This window comes from Gossypium hirsutum, chromosome D06, assembly GCF_007990345.1.
Source record: "Gossypium hirsutum isolate 1008001.06 chromosome D06, Gossypium_hirsutum_v2.1, whole genome shotgun sequence".
Classification (NCBI taxonomy): Eukaryota; Viridiplantae; Streptophyta; class Magnoliopsida; order Malvales; family Malvaceae; genus Gossypium; species Gossypium hirsutum.
Window position 1 is genome coordinate 25,108,035 of NC_053442.1, and position 18,447 is coordinate 25,126,481.

General features: G+C 33.4%; 2 protein-coding genes across 6 annotated transcripts; one reads left to right on the plus strand and one right to left on the minus strand.

The window, feature by feature from the left end:
• Positions 1-10,033: 10,033 nt before the first annotated feature.
• On the plus strand, positions 10,034-11,930 carry LOC107901657 (uncharacterized). Of its 2 annotated transcripts, none has more exons than XM_016827739.2 (4): positions 10,034-10,700; positions 11,170-11,240; positions 11,352-11,518; positions 11,620-11,930. In XM_016827739.2, the coding sequence occupies exons 1-4, from the start codon at positions 10,608-10,610 to the stop codon at positions 11,652-11,654; spliced, it is 366 nt and encodes a 121-aa protein (XP_016683228.1). In that variant the 5' UTR covers positions 10,034-10,607; the 3' UTR covers positions 11,655-11,930. The 2 variants fall into 2 exon arrangements, with proteins under 2 accessions (XP_016683228.1, XP_016683227.1); XM_016827738.2 differs by having other exon boundaries at positions 10,057-10,700; positions 11,352-11,535.
• A 462-nt stretch (positions 11,931-12,392) lies between these two features.
• LOC107901656 (probable protein phosphatase 2C 60) lies at positions 12,393-17,830 on the minus strand. 4 transcript variants are annotated; one of them, XM_016827737.2, is made up of 11 exons: positions 17,682-17,830; positions 15,874-15,996; positions 15,536-15,599; positions 15,076-15,184; positions 14,315-14,468; positions 13,881-14,006; positions 13,558-13,681; positions 13,259-13,335; positions 13,071-13,123; positions 12,921-12,975; positions 12,393-12,812 (listed from the first exon to the last, which is right to left on the minus strand). In XM_016827737.2, exons 2-11 carry the CDS (start codon positions 15,988-15,990, stop codon positions 12,612-12,614), a joined length of 1,080 nt encoding a protein of 359 aa, XP_016683226.2. In that variant the 5' UTR covers positions 15,991-15,996; positions 17,682-17,830; the 3' UTR covers positions 12,393-12,611. The 4 variants fall into 4 exon arrangements, with proteins under 4 accessions (XP_016683226.2, XP_016683225.2, XP_040951359.1 ...); XM_016827736.2 differs by having other exon boundaries at positions 17,464-17,830; XM_041095425.1 differs by lacking the exon at positions 15,536-15,599 and having other exon boundaries at positions 17,464-17,830.
• Positions 17,831-18,447: the final 617 nt, after the last annotated feature.

Sequence of the window (18,447 nt, forward strand, 5' to 3'; positions counted from 1 at the left end):
TTAAAATATAAATTATCTAAATTATTTTAAATTTTATTTTAAGATCTTAAATAAAAACTAATAAATAATAAATAAAACTACAATCTTTAAAATAAAATGAAGACATTAAATGATGCGGAAACCCGGATCTAGACACAAGAGAAACACAAGTTAGAAATAAAACGAGAATAAATAAAACTAGTTAAATAATAAAAAAGAAAAAAAAGGATAGATTTGCCCTATGGAACCCTTGGTTAACTTGTAACCAAAAACGCCAATGATTGAGCGGCTCTCTACGAAACCCCTAGAAGATGAACCTCTAGAAACACCGATGAACGGGAAAGAAATTTGAATATTTGTAACTCCGAAAAACCCTCGAAAGTAACAAACTCCAAACTAAATAGCAAGAGAAGAATCACTCTACTCTAAAAAAATTTCCTCACACAAATTTGGAAGAAAACAAATACTCTCTTTTTATTCGACCCCCCCTTAATGTGTAGAAAGCAAGCCTATTTATAGGCAAAATACAAGAGTAATTGAACCCTAATAAAACTCTTTAAAATTATCTACGAAAATAAATAAATAATAACCTAACCAATAAACTTATTTAAAACTCATAAGTGATGTGTCCCAACCAATGAGAATTAAGTAAATAATAATAATAATATACATAAAAGATCAATCCACCAATTTATGGGCTTTCACTATTCCAAGATTGGTCCAGTGAATTTCATTCCCGTATTTGTCAACGTCACGAACATGATGAACTAAATTTGTAGCAACAAAGTCTTGGACAAAAGCATTCATCTTTGATTTTAATTGTCGTGCATTGCTTCGATTGATTGGACCACTAAGAAAAACAACCCCTTGAGTGTCACCTCCTTGGCTCGTATCATTCTCCCCTTCTTCAAGAAGATTCGTCCTCGAATTTGAACCTACATCAAATTCAAAAGGAGAAAGATCAGAAACATTGAAAGTAGCACTAACACCATACTCACCAGGAAGATCAATGCGATAAGCATTGTCATTTATTTTCTCGAGTACTTGGAATGGTCCATCTCCTTGTGTATCAAGTTTATTCTTTCTCTTAGAAGGAAATCGTTCCTTCCTCATATGCACTCATACCCAATCTCCAGGTTCAAACAAGACTTGTTTTCGCCCTTTATTAGCTCGATGTGCATTGGACTCATGCTTTTGTCCAAGACTTTGTTGCTACAAATTTAGTTCACCATGTTCGTGACGTTGACAAATACGGGAATGCAATTCACTGGACCAATCTTGGAATAGTGAAAACCCATAAATTGGTGGGTTAATCTTTTATGTATCTTATTATTATTATTTACTTAATTCTCATTGTCTGGGACACATCACTTATGAGTTTTAAGTAATTTTATTGGTTAGGTTATTATTTATTTATTTTCTTAGATAATTTTAAAGAGTTTTATTAGGGTTCAATTACTCTTGTATTTTGCCTATAAATAGGCTTGCTTTCTACACATTAAGGGGTGTCAAATAAAAAGAGAGTATTTGTTTTCTTCCAAATTTGTGTGAGGCAAATTTTTGAGAGTAGAGTGATTCTTCTCTTGCTATTTAGTTTGGAGTTTGTTACTTTCGAGGGTTTTTCGGAGTTCCAAATATTCAAATTTCTTTCCCGTTCATCGGTGTTTCTAGAGGTTCATCTTCTAGGGGTTTCGTAGGGAGCCGCTCAATCATTGGAGTTTTTGGTTACAAGTTAACCAAGGGTTCCATAGGGCAAATCTATCTTTTTTTTTCTTTTTTATTATTTAACTAATTTTATTTATTCTCATTTTATTTCTAACTTGTGTTTCTCTTGTGTCTAGATCTAGGTTTCTGCATCAGTTGGTATCAGAGCCAGGCCAGTCGGTGTTTTTTTCTCCTCTTATTCTTTAAAAAACAGCAAAAAAAAGAAAAAACAAAAAGCGCAAAAAAAACCGCAAAAAAAAAAGTTGCCTACCTTTCATACGTAGGTTTCTTCTTTACCTATTATTGTTATTATTTTTATTTTTATTTTCCCAAAATTGAATTTCTTTTCCTTCTTCTTTTCTTGACTCAAGTATAATTAAAGCTTCAATTTTTGAAAATCTTCAGACACCAAACGTTTCCGATTTTTATTTTTATTTTTTAAATTGGGTAGAGTTTTCTTAAGTGTTCTTCTTATTAAAGCTTTTCTTTGACTCGAGTTAGGGATCATTGAAGGTCTACATTTTTTGTTTCTCTTACGCTTTCTAACACTTTGTTTCTTCTTGTGTTAGCAGATATTAAAGGCACGCACAATTCCTTCATCCTTGTAGCCTCCATTACAAATTGCCTCGTCAAGTTTATTGGCCTCTTAGAGCAATTAGGGTCTTCATTGTTTCTTTGAAGTTTGCACCTCTGTTATTTGATCTTGATTAGTAACCCTCTCCAAACATATTTACAAGTTTTGAATCATTCAGAGAGTTATTCTTTTGAGAGCTAACGAGTGAGGTTATTATTATTTTTTCTTTCTTGTCCTGTTTGTTTGATCTTTCATAGATACCATGCCACTCACTAGATCCCAAACTAGTAAAAATGAAGAGGATGAGCAAAAAAGAGAGAACGATCCTTTGGTCGAGTTGTTACAAAAAGAGATGAAAAAGTTGCAAACTCAATTCGAACATCGCATGACCCAGATGTTACAAGAGCAAAGGGAGTATCTTGATACAAAACTTACAACTCAAGAGAGATACATTGCCGATAATTACAAGAAGTTGAACGAAGCCTTTATAAGCCGATCAAATTCACGAGATCGAACTTTTAAACGAAGGGAGGACCATGTTTTTGATGATGACTTTGAGTCCAAGTATGTACCTAGAGAGAGGTTGGAATGAAACAATGACACCCTCAAACCAAAATTTCCTTATTTCTCAGGGAAGAATGATCCTGATGCTTACCTTGATTGGGAGGAAAAGATGGAAGCAGTCTTTGCTTGTTACAATTACTCTGATAAGAAAAAGGTAACATACGCTGTCGCTGAGTTCATTGATTATGCACTAACATGGTGGAATCAATTATGTAAAAGCAGGATTCTTTATAGAGAGCAACCTGTTACTACTTGGGTTGAAATGAAGCGCATCTTGCGAAAACGGTTTGTTCCACCATACTATTATCGAGAACTCCATCAAAGACTCCAACATCTTGTTCAATGAGATAGATCTGTGGATGACTACTACAAAGAGATAGAGACGATTCAGATTAGAGCCAATCTTGTTGAAGAGGCTGAGGTGACTATAGCTAGATTCCTTGCCAGCCTAAAGCCTGAGATTGCAAATCGAGTTGAGTTACAACACTACATGGATGTTGAAGAGATGCTTCAAACCGCACTCACCATTGAAAAACAATTACGAAAAAAAGGGACAATGAGGGGTGCTAGTTCAGTTTCTAATCCTGCTTGGAAAGGAAATTGGCAAAAACAAGATGATAGATTATAGAATGGGAGAAATGTACGGTTCAAGCCAAATGAGCCTAGAACTTACTCCAAAGATAGAGGTATGCCTAATTCATTTAAAGGTTCTACTTCTACTAATCGAGCTCCATCTTCTTCTTCTACTTCTCCTAGTGCCATTAAGCAGCCAAAAGATATTACCTGTTTCAAATGCCAAGGAAGGGGTCACTATGCTCGAGAATGCCCTAATAAAAAATCATTGGTGATTCGAGAAGATGGCGAGGTTGATTTTGAGTCTGATAACGAAGATGAGATGCCTCCTTTGGAAGATGTTGATGATGTGCATACTCATGATGAGTATGAAGAATACTTGAAGTATGGTGAGAAAGCACTTGTTGCTCGAAGGGCTTTAAATGTCCAGTTTAAAGAGGAAGGGTGCGAACAAACAGATAACATTTTCCACACGAGATGTTTGATTGGTGGACAACCTAGTTCATTGATCATCGATAGTGGAAGTTGCACCAATGTGGTGAGTTCTTCCCTTGTTGAGAAACTTGGCCTACCTTGTGTGAAGCATCCAAGGCCATACCGCTTGCAATGGCTGAATGATAGTGGGGAGGTAAAAGTATCTAAACAATGCTTAGTTTCATTTTCCATTGGTAGATACTCTGATAAAGTTTTGTGTGATGTTGTTCCAATGCAAGCTGGGCACATATTACTTGGACGGCCATGGCAGTTTGATCGACGAGTAAATCATGATGGTTTCCTTAACCAATATACCTTTGTGTTCCTTGGAAAGAAGTTTACTTTGGCTCCACTTCTTCCTCAAGAAGTCTACAATGATCAACTCAAACTTGCTAGTGAGATGGGTAAGGGAAGTGAGGTAAAATCATTGAAAAAGGCTGAGAGTAAAGAGGCCCTTAGTGTTAAAAGCCAACTTAAAGGCCCAACATTGGTGAGTGATTGCACACACAAGTCACGAAATGAGGGAGTGAGTTTATTCGATAGGTTTCGAGATATCAAATTTGCTCTTTGTACAAAACAAACATATGTAATTATTAGGTTTAGGGAAAACTTTGTTTTGACTAACCCTAATACACATTTGACTAGTTGTTTTATTGATCTTTTCTAGGATTTTGAGGACGTATTTCCTTCTAAAATGCCTAAGGGATTACCTCCTTTACGAGGGATTGAACATCAAATTGACTTTGTGCCTGGTTCGAGTATTCCGAATAGACCAGTCTATCGAAGCAATCCTGAAGAAACTAAGGAGTTGCAAAGGCAAGTTGAAGATCTCTTAGAGAAAAGGTTAATTTGTGAGAGTCTAAGCCCTTGTGCGGTCCCTGTACTTCTCGTCCCAAAAAAAGATGGTTTTTGGAGAATGTGTGTTGATTGTCGTGCTGTCAACAAGATTACGGTAAAGTATCGATATCCAATTCCTCGATTAGATGATATGTTGGATGAGCTTAATGGTGCATGTATTTTCTCTAAAATTGACTTAAAAAGTGGTTACCATCAAATAAGAACGAAACAATATGATGAATGGAAAACTGCTTTTAAGACTAAGTATGGCCTGTATGAGTGGTTAGTCATGCCATTTGGCTTAACTAATGCTCCTAGCACATTCATGAGATTAATGAACCACATACTTAGACATTTTTTAGGAAAATTTGTCGTTGTGTATTTTGATGACATACTGATTTATAGCAAAACTTTGAATGATCATGTTGGGCATGTTAAATTAGTATTGGATGTGTTAAGGCATGAACGACTCTTTGCTACCATCAAATAAGAATGAAACAAGATGATGAATGGAAAACTGCTTTTAAGACTAAGTATGGCCTGTATGAGTGGTTAGTCATGTCATTTGGCTTAACTAATGCTCCTAGCACATTCATGAGATTAATAAACCACATACTTAGACCTTTTTTAGGAAAATTTGTCGTTGTGTATTTTGATGACATACTAATTTATAGCAAAACTTTGAATGATCATGTTGGGCATGTTAAATTAGTATTGGATGTGTTAAGGCATGAACGACTCTTTGGTAATCTTGTAAAATGCACCTTTTGTATGGATAAGCTTGTTTTTTTGGGTTTTGTGATAAGTTCTACAGGAATCCATGTGGATGAGGAGAAGGTAAAGGCAATTAAAGAATTACCTATCCCTAAAATTGTTTCTGAGGTAAGGTCTTTCCTTGGGTTAGCCGGTTTCTACCGCAGGTTTGTTCGTAACTTTTCCACAATTGCTTCGCCTTTGACTGCACTTATTAAAAAGGATGTATCTTTTCATTGGACAGATAAGCAGGAATTAGCATTTAATGAACTTAAAGATAAATTGTGTAATGCTCCTATTCTTGTTTTACCTAATTTTGAAAAGACCTTTGAGATTGAATGTGATGCTTCTAGTATAGGTATAGGTGTCGTCCTCATGCAAGATAGTAAACTACTAGCCTACTTTAGTGAGAAACTTGGTGGAGCACATTTGAACTATTCGACCTATGATAAAGAGTTGTATGCCTTGGTAAGGGCATTAGAAGTTTGGCAACATTACCTTTTACCAAAGGAGTTTGTGATTCACACTGACCATGAATCACTTAAGCACTTAAAGGGACAAGGTAAGTTGAACAAGCGACATGCGAGGTGGGTCGAATTCATTGAATCTTTTCCTTATGTTATAAGGTATAAGAAAGGTAAAGATAATATTGTGGCTGATGCTTTATCGAGGAGGTACGCTTTACTTAGTACTTTGCATACTAAGTTATTAGGTTTTGAGTATCTCAAAGATTTATATGCCACTGATTCTGATTTTGCAAGCATTTATGACGCATGTGAACATAGTGCATTTCACAAAGTTTATAAGCATGATGGCTATCTTTTTCGAAATAATAGACTATGCTTACCAAAGTGTTCAATGCGAGAATTGTTGGTTCGAGAGGCTCATAGTGGTGGTCTTATGGGTCATTTTGGAGTCACTAAGACTTATGATGTTTTACATGAGCATTTTTATTGGCCTAACATGCGAAAACTTGTTGAGAAAATTTGCTCTACTTGCATTACTTGTAAACAAGCTAAATCCACTGTGATGCCTCATGGTCTATATACTCCTCTTCCTGTTCCTAGTTCACCTTGGACTGACATTTCAATGGATTTTGTAATAGGTTTACCAAGGACAAAGCGTGGACGAGATAGCATCTTTGTGGTTGTGGATCGATTTTCTAAAATGGCTCATTTCATTCCATACCATAAGACTGATGATGCAACCCATGTTGCCGATCTATTTTTCCGTGAAGTTGTGAGATTACATGGAATCCCAAGGACTATCGTTTAGAGATGCAAAATTTCTTAGTCACTTTTGGAAGGTGTTATGGGGTAAGTTAGGTACTAAACTACTTTACTCTACTACATGCCACCCTCAAACTGATGGTCAAACCGAGGTGGTAAATCGAGTTTTGGGATCTTTGCTTAGAGCCATAATAGGTAAGAATGTTAAATCTTGGGAAGAATGGATACCCTATGTTGAGTTTGCTTATAATCGTTTTGTTCATTCTTCCACAGGTTTTACTCCTTTTGAGATTGTATATGGCTTTAATCCACTTACTGTTTTAGATTTGCTTCCTTTACCTTTGAATGAGATTGCTAATTTAGATGGTGAAAGGAAAGCTGATTTAGTGAAAGAGATCCATGAGAAGGCTCGTAAAGCCATTGAGAAAAAGAATGAGTCCAATGCACATCGAGCTAATAAAGGGCGAAAGCAAGTCTTGTTTGAACCTGGAGATTGGGTATGGGTGCATATAAGGAAGGAACGATTTCCTTCTAAGAGAAAGAAAATTAAGTAAATAATAATAATAATAATAAGATACATAAAAGATTAATCCACCAATTTATGGGCTTTCACTATTCCAAGATTGGTCCAGTGAATTGCATTCCCGTATTTGTCAACGTCACGAACATGATGAACTAAATTTGTAGCAACAAAGTCTTGGACAAAAGCATTCATCTTTGATTTTAATTGTCGTGCCTTGCTTCGAGTGATTGGACCACTAGGAAAAACAACCCCTTGAGTGTCACCTCCTTGGCTCGTATCATTAAAAGACAACAATTGAAGGAAGGCTAAAATAGGAAGTAAAGTCCAGTGAGATTTAACTGGAACTTTTTTCACCGGTGAAAATTTTTTATTTCACTGATGGTCACATAAATTTACTGTACTGAAGTTTGTCATCCAAATAGAGAGCACCAGTGCGATTGCTCCAAAAAGGTGATTAAACGCACTGCGCTGGAGCAAAATCACTGTTCCAAAGGCACCCTTAGACACATGTTTTACAAAGTCAAAGTCATAGTAAGTCATAGTGTAATTAATAAAATAAAATATTTATTTTTATACATATCAATAAAATTAATAATTAATATATATATTGTAGCTGTGCTGGACATCCAGCCAAGTCCAACCATGTAAAAGGTTTGGGTTTTTTACTAAAATAATACAAAAGAAATAAAAATACCAAAATAATATAAAAAAAATTATTTACCAAAATATACCAAAAAAAAAACTGAATGAGGGTAATGGAATGGCGACACCGGTGGTGCCATTCTCATTGGCGACACCGGTGGTGCCATTCCCATTGGCGGCACAGGACTAAAATGTAACTATCTACAGTTTCAAGGACCTGACATGCAAATTTACCATTTTGAATTTTGAAAGTGAATTGGTGCCGCCTGTGGGTGTGTTAGCGCCAAAGCTGAAACTTAACTAATTGCCTTCTAAGCCCTCCTTATTTATTATTTTCTTTTTATTCCCCCTTCAACTCACTTTTTTATTTAATAAACAAGCCCTCAACCTATTTTTTGTAGTTAAATAAGCTTTTAATCTATGATTTTTAGTCATAAAAGCCATTTATTTTATTATTAAAGTAACTATATTTTACCTAAAGTAAAGCTATTTAAAAAAGTACAAACTAATTCGCATTTTATGTATTATTTTGGTAATTTGATGAGAATAGTTTATTAAATAAAAAAATTTACTAAATTTATCAAAGGCTTATAGCTATAATAGTCCCTTAAGAAAAAACCAAAAAAAGTTACTAAGCCCCTTGACTTAATTTGAACCCAGTTGATCCCTTATCATTAACCTGAAAAATTAATTAAGCTCTTACATTAATAATTTTCACATTTCGTTACATTAACCATTAAAATCAATTAACGGACCAATTAGATGACGAAATATGACAGGCTGTGATTTAATCTTTCATATCTCCGATAAAAATCATAAAAATATCTATCTATAATATATATAAAAGCACGAGTCTTGAAAAAACTTTTGAACTGACAAAAATATCCTTTATTGTTAATTATATTACTAAACTACATTAGAATAATAATTTATTAATATTATTATATAATAATAATAAGTAAGATTAATTAAAATAATAATATATTAATGTGAAATTAATTAATTTGGTCATATATTATAAAGGCTCTACTTAAAAGAAAACATAATATATTATTAATTAATAAAACTATAAATCTATAAAATCATTTAATATAATTGGATGAATTTAAAATAATAAGAATTCAAGTTTTTTAATTAAATAAAAATATTTTTTATATATAAATACTCTTTATAAATTTAAAAATAATTATAATTTAATAGAAGTTGTGAGAATTATATAATTTAAAATAATTATAATTTAAACTGCAATTATTATTAAAAATATTGTGCTAATTTTAAAATAGAATTGTTATTTAAATAGAAAGCATAAAATATAGGAAAAAGACAAAAATATTGTGATAATTATAATTATAAATTATTGTTATTAGTTAAAAAATTTGACGATGCTACTTTTATTAAAGTAAAATAGAGTTATTACTTAATTAAAATTCTAAGTATCTTAATTATCACTTAACTAATATTAGATTTAATTAAAGTAAACTTTTTTATTTAATAAACTATTCTCATCAAATTACCAAAATAATACATAAAATGCGAATTAGTTTATACTTTTTTAAATAGCTTTACTTTAGGTAAAATATATTTACTTTAATAATAAAATAAATGGCTTTTATGAGTAAAAATCATAGATTAAGAGCTTATTTAACTACAAAAATAAGTTGAGGACTTGTTTATTAAATAAAAAAGTGAGTTGAAGGGGGAATAAAAAGAAAATAATAAATAAAGAGGGCTTAGAAGTCAATTAGCCAAGTTTCACCTTTGACGCTGACACACCACAGGCAGCACCAATTCATTTTTAAAATTTAAAATGGTAAATTTTGTCAGGTCCTTAAAACTGTAGATAGTTACATTTTAGTCCTGTGCCGCCAATGGGATTGGCACCACCGGTGCCGCCATTCCATTACCCTCCTTCAGTTTTTTTTTTTTGGTATATTTTAGTAAATAATTTTTTTATATTATTTTGGTATTTTTTTATTTCTTTTATATTATTTTAGTAAAAAAGCCTAAAAGTTCTTTCTTTGTAGGAAAAACCGCAACCCCCAGTCCCATGAAAACAAAACAGTTGCCATTTATGTCCTGCCTTCCCATTATCCAAACATCCTTTCTCTGTCTAAAATGGCCCAGCCAGCTTTTACCATTGTACTAAACAAACCCCCTAAATATGCAAAAAAAAAAAATATATATATATATATATATATATATATGGAAAGCTAAGACAGATAAAGAAGGAGATATGTCTTCAATTGTCCCCCAACCACAGAGCTCTCTCTCTCTGTATTCCGCAAAAGTTAAAAATATGAACTTTCTTAATTCCCGCATTTACCCTTCTCTGTATCGCTATCTTCCCAACACTCCTTCAACTCAAAGTCTTTCCATGTTCTTCGTCATGGGCTTTTTCGAGTTCTCACATTCTCCATCAGTTTCAGAGAATGTTGCACCACAACTTTCTGTTTTCTCTCCCCATCTTCCTTATTATTTCCTTTTTCTTTATCTTTCAATAAAAATTCCGTCTTGAACGGCGTCTTGCTCTTTCTCCAAGTTTTGATTTTTCAATTTGAACAAGTTAATAAAAACAAGGGCTTTTTTGGGTTCTTTGGATTTTCTTTTTTATTTCTCCTAATTGGAATGGGATACGGTTTTCTGGGCTATAAATTTTAGGGCAAAAGATCATCTCTTTTTGCCTATATATATTCTTGAGAAAGGTTTATTTAAAAAAAGAAAAAAGAAAATTGGGTTTCAATTTTAATAATTAAAGATGAAAAGGGTTTCTGTGAACTCGGTTGATGAAGGAACTAGGGCTAGATTGAAGCATCAAACCCTACTCCAGGAATTCTTACAATTGCAAAAGGTTAGTCCTTTGACTCAATTACTTATTTTGTAGTCCTTCTATATGATAAAAACTACTCAATTACTTATTTTGTAGTCCTTCTATATGATAAAAACTAGGCCGCATTCTTTTTTATCATCAAACAGTTCTTTTATTACATCAATTCATTAGTTTTAGATTCTTGTTTTGATTCTGCTGCATATAGGATGTTGATATTGAGTTTGTTTCTGCCTAAAATTTAAGTTTTGGCTTTGATTATTACACCTGTTTTATGCACTTAAGTTGGCATAGGTTAGGCGTTGTTGTTGATGGTATAGAATATAAGGATATAAACTTTCATAGGTTTATGTGTCCAATTATAATCTACCTGTTTTATGTACTTGAGTTGGCATGGTTTAAGTGTTGTTGATGATATAGAATATAAAGATCCAATTTTTTTTATGTGTTTATATCTCCAGTCTTAATGAATCTACCTGTTTTTGTGCACTAGGAATTTGTTTCAAGGAAGAAAAAATTGCAGACAGTGAACCAGAGGCGAGAAACCCTTTTGGCCGAAGTTCGGTACTGTATCTATTTCATGAATTTGTATGGATTTTTGCATGTTTTAGATAGTGATCAAGACGGATACTTGATAACCTACTAAGATTATGTTGTTTTTCGTCTCACTTTTAGATTCTTACGACAGAGGTACAGCTATTTATCGACAATCAAGTCTCGACAACCTGAACTAGAGCAAGATTCTGTTCAATTACAAAATCCCTACCTGCAAAGCAAAACGGTTAAGCCTAAGAATTTCAGTATCAATGAAGCCGGTGAAAGAAGACCATCTTCTCTTCCTGGTATCAATCCTTATGTGGTAATCAACTCGAAGCATTAAGCATTCATTGTGCTATTATCTGTTGTCATATTGGAATTGATTCAACTATCTTTCCAATTGCAGGTTCACGAGGAAAAGGGTGGGAGAAATCGAGTTGATGTTCAGGCCCTGTTGAGAAACGAGAAGTCGAAAAATTGCTCCATTAATGGCAAAAGAGTTGGGAAGAAGAAAATATCAGTGGCTTTGAAGGTCTGAAATCTAATTAATAATAATCTTTTCACACACAGTTTAGCAGTAAAAAGAAACAGGTCATTTGATTGGCATTGCTACAGATTATTACCATCAACTGTCTTAATATTTCTTTTAGAATTAATTGTAAATCAGGGGAAATTTGCTCAGTTTATAGCATATATGAATATAGTGATTGTTTCTCATTTTGACAACCTTTCTATGTGATCTGTTAACTGTCAAAACCTTGAATGTCAAAGAATCTCATTGTCAAAACTCTAGTTTATGGTGAGGAATATGTTTCGTATTAAAACTCTGTTTTCTACAATTTACATCAAAGGATTTTGAGATACTCCAACTTCCTTGATTGCCTGTGTTGCTTTGGGCGTGAATTTTATGACGTTAGTATAATTTGTAGTCTCTCAACTTGTACAATTTGGTGCACTAACTTGATAATTTTTCATTTTGCCATTATCACATGAAATTTTTTAAAAAATCTCATAATATCACATCATTAAAATTTTAAATTAAAATGGACCTATTTACTAAGTGTAAGTTTAAGTGCTAAAGTAGGGAAAAAATTTCAGTGAACCTAAATGTTAGGCACCTAACATGAACTTGTAGTGGCACTAACTTTAAAGATAGAACCAATAACCCAAAGCATTGGATAGTTACAAACTGTACATGTTATTACTGAAATTATCATAGTGTTATTTTCAGAAATAAAAACATCACAGTTTAATGATTCAAACACAAGAAACAAAAAAGGACATATTTTTTCTTAATGTGTCATCAATTGCATTCCTGCTAAAAGCCATCTACATATGCATATCGGAATATTCAAGGAAAACAAGCCGGTCATCTGATCCTTCCAACAACGGTTGCAGCTAGTCCTGAGTTCCCTCTATCTCCAATTCATTGTCGGCTGATTTGGATTGGGAGGATTGCTCCGAAGATGAGGCACACTTGATTGGTTTCTTGAACTGTACCAGGACCATGGTCATATTGTCGCAACCCTCACCGGTGGCTGTCGATGGTGCTAAGCACCTGTCGAGTACTCTCTCACAGACAACAGAAAGCTTGCTTTCCTGCATTTCGTGTGATAGTTCATAATCATTAGGGAAAAAAGGGTTAGAACGACCTTTTAACTCAAATTGACCTATCAAATTTGCATAAACAAGTAAGGGCTTATGTACATATTGTAGTTGTTCATGGATGAAATCTACTAGCTTCTGACTTGACATGCAATCCCTGAAATATAAAATCAAAATCGAGATGGGATTAGAGGCTAAATTCAATACCAATATCGAGTCTGAGTGAACCAATAAGGCATTGGAAACATATACCAGATTCCATCACATGCCAGCACAAGGACGTCATCATCATCACAGAGCTCAATCTAATTGAAAATTTTAAGATTTTTAAGTTAGATGCCACAAGCTCCAAAGGTTATTAGGATCGATAGTCACATATCAAAGCCAAGATGGAATAGTTAATGGTATAGCAATTCAGCGACCTTGCTGACAGAACTTACGGTGTTTATATCAGGATTAGCGGTTACAATTTGCTTTTCAGCGGGTAAAAACTTGTTCTGCTTGAATTCAACATCACCTGCGGGAAAAAAGGAATCAATAATAGATGTGCACGGATACATACACTTGATTGGAGATTATGGATGTATAAAAATGTTATTCGATTTAGGCAAAGCGATAGCACTTTGTGCCGAGTGGCATACTGCATATTTCTCTATCTTTAGAAAATTGCAATGACTGAAATGGTGAGTTCAATTAGTACCCTTTTTGTTTTTGGATATCAAACAGGGAGGTAAATTACCTATAGCTCTTGCAAGATTCAAACAGCCATTGACACGTCCTGCATGTATAAAACCACCGGCTTTTAAAATCCTTTCTTTCTCCACCTCGAGATCTGGTTTGTGATCTCTAGAGAGATTGTATGCCTACAAAAGAAACAAGCCACATAATAAGAACAAAAAAAATAAAGATAATTTATTCAGAAAGAGAGAATATTCCCCGTGGCTCAAAGTACAATAGCCCGTCCATCCACATGTATATTTAAATTGATTAACACAAATAATCTCCATTTTAGTATCCATTCAGAAGAAACTAGCTAACGACATCTGATTAATAGAACATTACCTGACCCTTTCTAGATATTACGCAACGAGAATCACCAGCATTTGCAACAAAAAGTTGATTGTTTCTTAGAACTGCAACACAGGCCGTGCTCCCAGATGTTGGTCCAGAAAAGTCAGAGTGAGGGCCCTGTTTACAATTTTAAGGAACACTTGCAAATTATACATACAAATTGTTGCAAAAAAAATGTCTTAAATTGCTCATTTAGATCACTGCCCCAACCAAAAAGTAAGTGAAGAGTACAATGTTAAATTTCAAGACAGAAGTATACTGTCCACCATCTGGGCTTGCATAGACACATTACACAAGCTAAGAGTCAACATACATTAATGCAAGTTCTATTCTTCTTCCTCGATCTTGGTTTCCATCATAGCTTCCGGCTAACACCAAATTTCTGTTAGTTATGGACAATAACATGGGTATATTTTCGTAAGTACCTCCTCGAAGGCCCAGTTATCAACTTGGTCATTACTGTTACCACTCCTAGGAGACCATATCAAACCTTCTATCATGCCAGAAAACTTGTTGAATTTATCACCCAAAATGGCTAATTCTCTCCATCCTCTTTGTCCACGCATCATCTCATCCATTCTGCAGTAAAACATAATTTGAGTTGGAAACACACAAAATAAACAATGGGAGGAATCATTTGAACTACAAAAAGGAAAGGGGGGCAAGATGGGAATAGATGCCCCATCGTATCTAATAAGTTTCCCCTTTCAAAATTTTCTGAAAGATTGGAAAAAGCATTTCGACTGCGCTGGAACAATACGAGATTTATAATCTAGATGAGATATAAAATTTGAAATAAAAAGTTTTAAAAAACATATTAAGATTATATAAGAAAAGAACAGCACACTTAAATCACTGACACCATTTGTGTCAATTTACTTTTCAAGTTACTAAAACTATAATAACAGCGTAGAGATAGCATTTCGACATGTATGGAGAACGTCTGAATACACTATTTCTAGGAGAATTGAACCTTGTGAAATTCATTGCGAAATATTAGCAGACCTAAACAAGTGGAAGGAAAAAGAAAGTTACTCTCACACTCCAAGTATCAAAAAATTAATAAAGATACAATATCACAAGCAGGAACTGAACACCAACTCTCCAAGTCATTCATGCATCAGATTGTTGATTCCTATAATAAGGCAAATATGGTGAACAACAAAGATAAACTCAAGTTATCAACCTGAAAAATGCTCTCTGAACTGATGTTCCTATGTCCCCAGCAGCATATGCTTCATTCTTGAGAACCTGCTGGTGAAGGTATTTGGCACAGAACTTGGCAACCACCTTACCTACAAGTTATGAACTTGGATAAGTAGAAGAAACATGAACAGAAGCCATCAGTAAGACACTTAATTCATATTATGATCAAAATTGAGCAAACTAGGAGGAGCAATTATGAGGACCTTTAAAGAGAAAAAGTTATGCATTCACTGACACCAAATCTAAACATGATTCAGAATCATTTGAGAAGGTAAAAGATTTCAATATCCTTCAGTCAGTTCAAGTTCTAAAAGGGAAAATAGACAAAGTACACGAATGAGAAGCAACAAAAACCTCAAGTTCAGATGGCGTACAACAAATGAAACCTGTAAATGGAACTGAAATAATCATATGAAGTACCTGAACCATCAAAGTCTTACCTCCATGACCGTCATAGACACCAAAGAACGAAGTAGATGCATCGAGATCAGGATATGCAGCATGCTAACAAAACAAAATTATAAGTTATAACATGAAATGGGAATATGCGAGAGATAAAAAGATGATATAAGCTACAATTATAACATAAGGAAGAGACAAGACAGACAATAGAATGACCCACATTATAGATCAACAAGAACGTAAACTTTGAACTCTCTTAAAAACTCATTGATAGAAACTTAAAATACCACCCCCACATCACCCCCAATCTAGTTTCAATCTAGCAGGGTCCAAATGTTTAGGAAATTTGAAAATTAAAGGTGTCATTTGTACTTACAGCATCTTCCATAGTTGAACGCCATCCTTGCATTGATGCTAGACCATATCTAACTCTATCATTCTCACCATCTTCTGAGAATTTTTCAGTTTTGGGAGTGCTGAGATATACACCCATCTATCTCTGCAATTGCATGAATCATGTTAACTCAGCTTCTAAAACTCAAATGGCACTCAAAACAAAGCGTGACTTATTTGACCTCCCCAAGTTTTGCAGCTAAAAATTTTTAGAATCAACAGTTTTATTGCTGAAATATACGTGGAAAACTGATCTATTAATTCAGACATTGTCAAACACATGCAACAGCAATCAGATAAGATAGTCTCTAATCAGAGAAATACAGAACCTCCCATGCTAATTCAAAATTGAATCTTGAAAGCAATATAAAAGAAGTAGGTTGAAAGAAGACAAATAAGTTAAAAAAAATTAAATCCCAGGCCAAGATCCTAGATTGAATGCTAAAATTTAAAATATATATATATAAATATATAACTCGCAAGTAAAATCCAAGCAACAAACAAAAATATCACTGCTTGCAAAGATCCAATTAAGGTAAAGCAACTAAAATACTCTTAAGGTGTGCTTGGTTGGGTGGAAAAGTGAAGGGATGGGAGGAAGGAAAGGAAAAGTGTAAAGAAAATAAATTTTGTGTGTGCTTGGTTGGGAAGAAAAGTGAGAGGAAAGAAAATAGGAGGGGGAGATCATTTTGCATCCTAAGGCATAAAAAGCAATCCTTCCAAATTGGAATGATGAAAGGAGAGAAAATGAGAGAGATATGCATGTTAGTTTAAAATTATGCACTTTTTTTCAAATATTTTATTTTCTTTCCTTCCATTTTTCACCTCTACCAAGCAATGGATGAAAAGAAAATGTAATTTTCTTTCCATTTTTCCATCTCTCTTACCAAGCACAACTATGGAAAGAAAAATTATGTTTTCCATCTTCTAGTTTTCTATCCCTTCAATTTTCCATCCTTCCAATTTTTTTTTCACTCTACCAAGTAAAGTCTATGCTAATTCAAAAGTGAATCTTGAACAGTAGAAAAAGAAAAGTAGGTTGGAAGAAGACAAATAAGTAGAAAAAAACCCAAAGCCCAGATCCTAGATTGAATGCTAGTATTTAAAGAACATGTGCATAATTCACAACTAACAAGATCCTAAACTAAATTTTGGTGCATGCAAAGATCAAATTAAGGTAAAGCAACTAAAATACTCTTAAACAACAACTAAAATATTCTTCATATAGTCTCTAGTCAAAGTCACACAGGAACTCCTATGCTAATTCAAAAGTGAATCTTAAACAGCTAGAAAAAAATAGGTTGAAAGAAGACAAATCAGTAGAGAAAACCCCAGACCCAGATCCTAGATTGAATGCTAGGATTTAAAAAACCACACATGTATATAATTCACAAGTAAGATCCTAAACTAAATATCAGTGCTTAAAAAGATCAAATTGAGGTAAAGCAACTAAAATACTCTAAAAACTAGTAACAAGGATGCTAATTTGATACATCAAGATTAAAGAACACAAGTTCCGAAAACAAAAGGGAACTGATGGTTTTATTGTAGAGTTGTAAGTGAGTCTCCTTACATGTCCAGCTAAGAAATCAATTTAGGAAGAAAAGGGGGGGAAACTAACAGAAACCCAAGCGAATATCTTGGGAAGTCAAGCAGGAAAATAAGGAATTATTGGGTGATAGAAGCGGAAACATTCAAAGATAAAAAGGATAGGCACATAGAAAGAAAGAGAGAGACTTTTTTGAATAAAGGTAAGTTTTTTGAATAAAAAGGGCGTTTGCTGTGACTAACAGTGGACTTTGGTGGGCAGTTTCAAGTTTTCCACCATCTCCTTCTCTTTATCTATCTATCTATCTGCTAGATTTATTTCAAGGTAGTTTGAGAGGGTCATCTAAGTTCAAAGCATTAGCAACAACGTTAGTTGCTTAAAAAATAAAGATAGAAATATCATTTTATTTTATATATATATATATGTTTAATTATGCTTTCAGCTCTTGTACTTTTTTGAAATATGAAATTAGTGTCTTTACTTTTAATTTCGAAATTTTAGTCCTTCTGTTTGTTTTCAACAAAAATTAATTAACAATGTATCAAACAAGTAAAGATATAAATTTTTTGAAATCAAAAGGATTTGATATGAGAAAAATACTCACTTTTCGCCATTTTTGAAAATTGAAATGTGATTTCAACATTCCTCTTCTTTTATTCGGTGTTCGTGGTATTTAAGGGATATTTCTTCAATCATGTTTATTGCTGTTCAAAAATAATAAAAATATGATAAAACTTTTATTAATGTGTTTATAATTAATCTTAAATAAAATATTTTTTATTCTAGAAAAACAAACCTAGTTTCTATGCTATTAATATCAAATCTTTTTTTTATAGGTGAAATGGTAAAGTGCTTAGATGATATAAAATTGATTTAATATTTTAAAAATTATAAAATCATAGATTATTAAAATAGCAAAATTATACTTTTATTATTATAAAAATATATAATTTAATTCCGGTCTCTCAAAAGAATTTCTAATTTCGCCTCTGCTCTCCCTAAGTCGTA

Coding starts and splice junctions, on each gene's coding strand:
- LOC107901657 (XM_016827738.2), top strand. CDS start 10,608: ATGAAAAGGGTTTCTGTGAACTCGGTTGATGAAGGAACTAGGGCTAGA. Junction 10,701..11,169: donor AATTCTTACAATTGCAAAAG/GTTAGTCCTTTG, acceptor TTTGTGCACTAG/GAATTTGTTTCAAGGAAGAA. Junction 11,536..11,619: donor CTGGTATCAATCCTTATGTG/GTAATCAACTCG, acceptor TTCCAATTGCAG/GTTCACGAGGAAAAGGGTGG.
- LOC107901656 (XM_016827737.2), bottom strand. CDS start 15,990: ATGGGTGTATATCTCAGCACTCCCAAAACTGAAAAATTCTCAGAAGAT. Junction 15,600..15,873: donor GTTCAACTATGGAAGATGCT/GTAAGTACAAAT, acceptor TTGTTTTGTTAG/CATGCTGCATATCCTGATCT. Junction 13,336..13,557: donor GAATCTTGCAAGAGCTATAG/GTAATTTACCTC, acceptor TTTTTCCCGCAG/GTGATGTTGAATTCAAGCAG.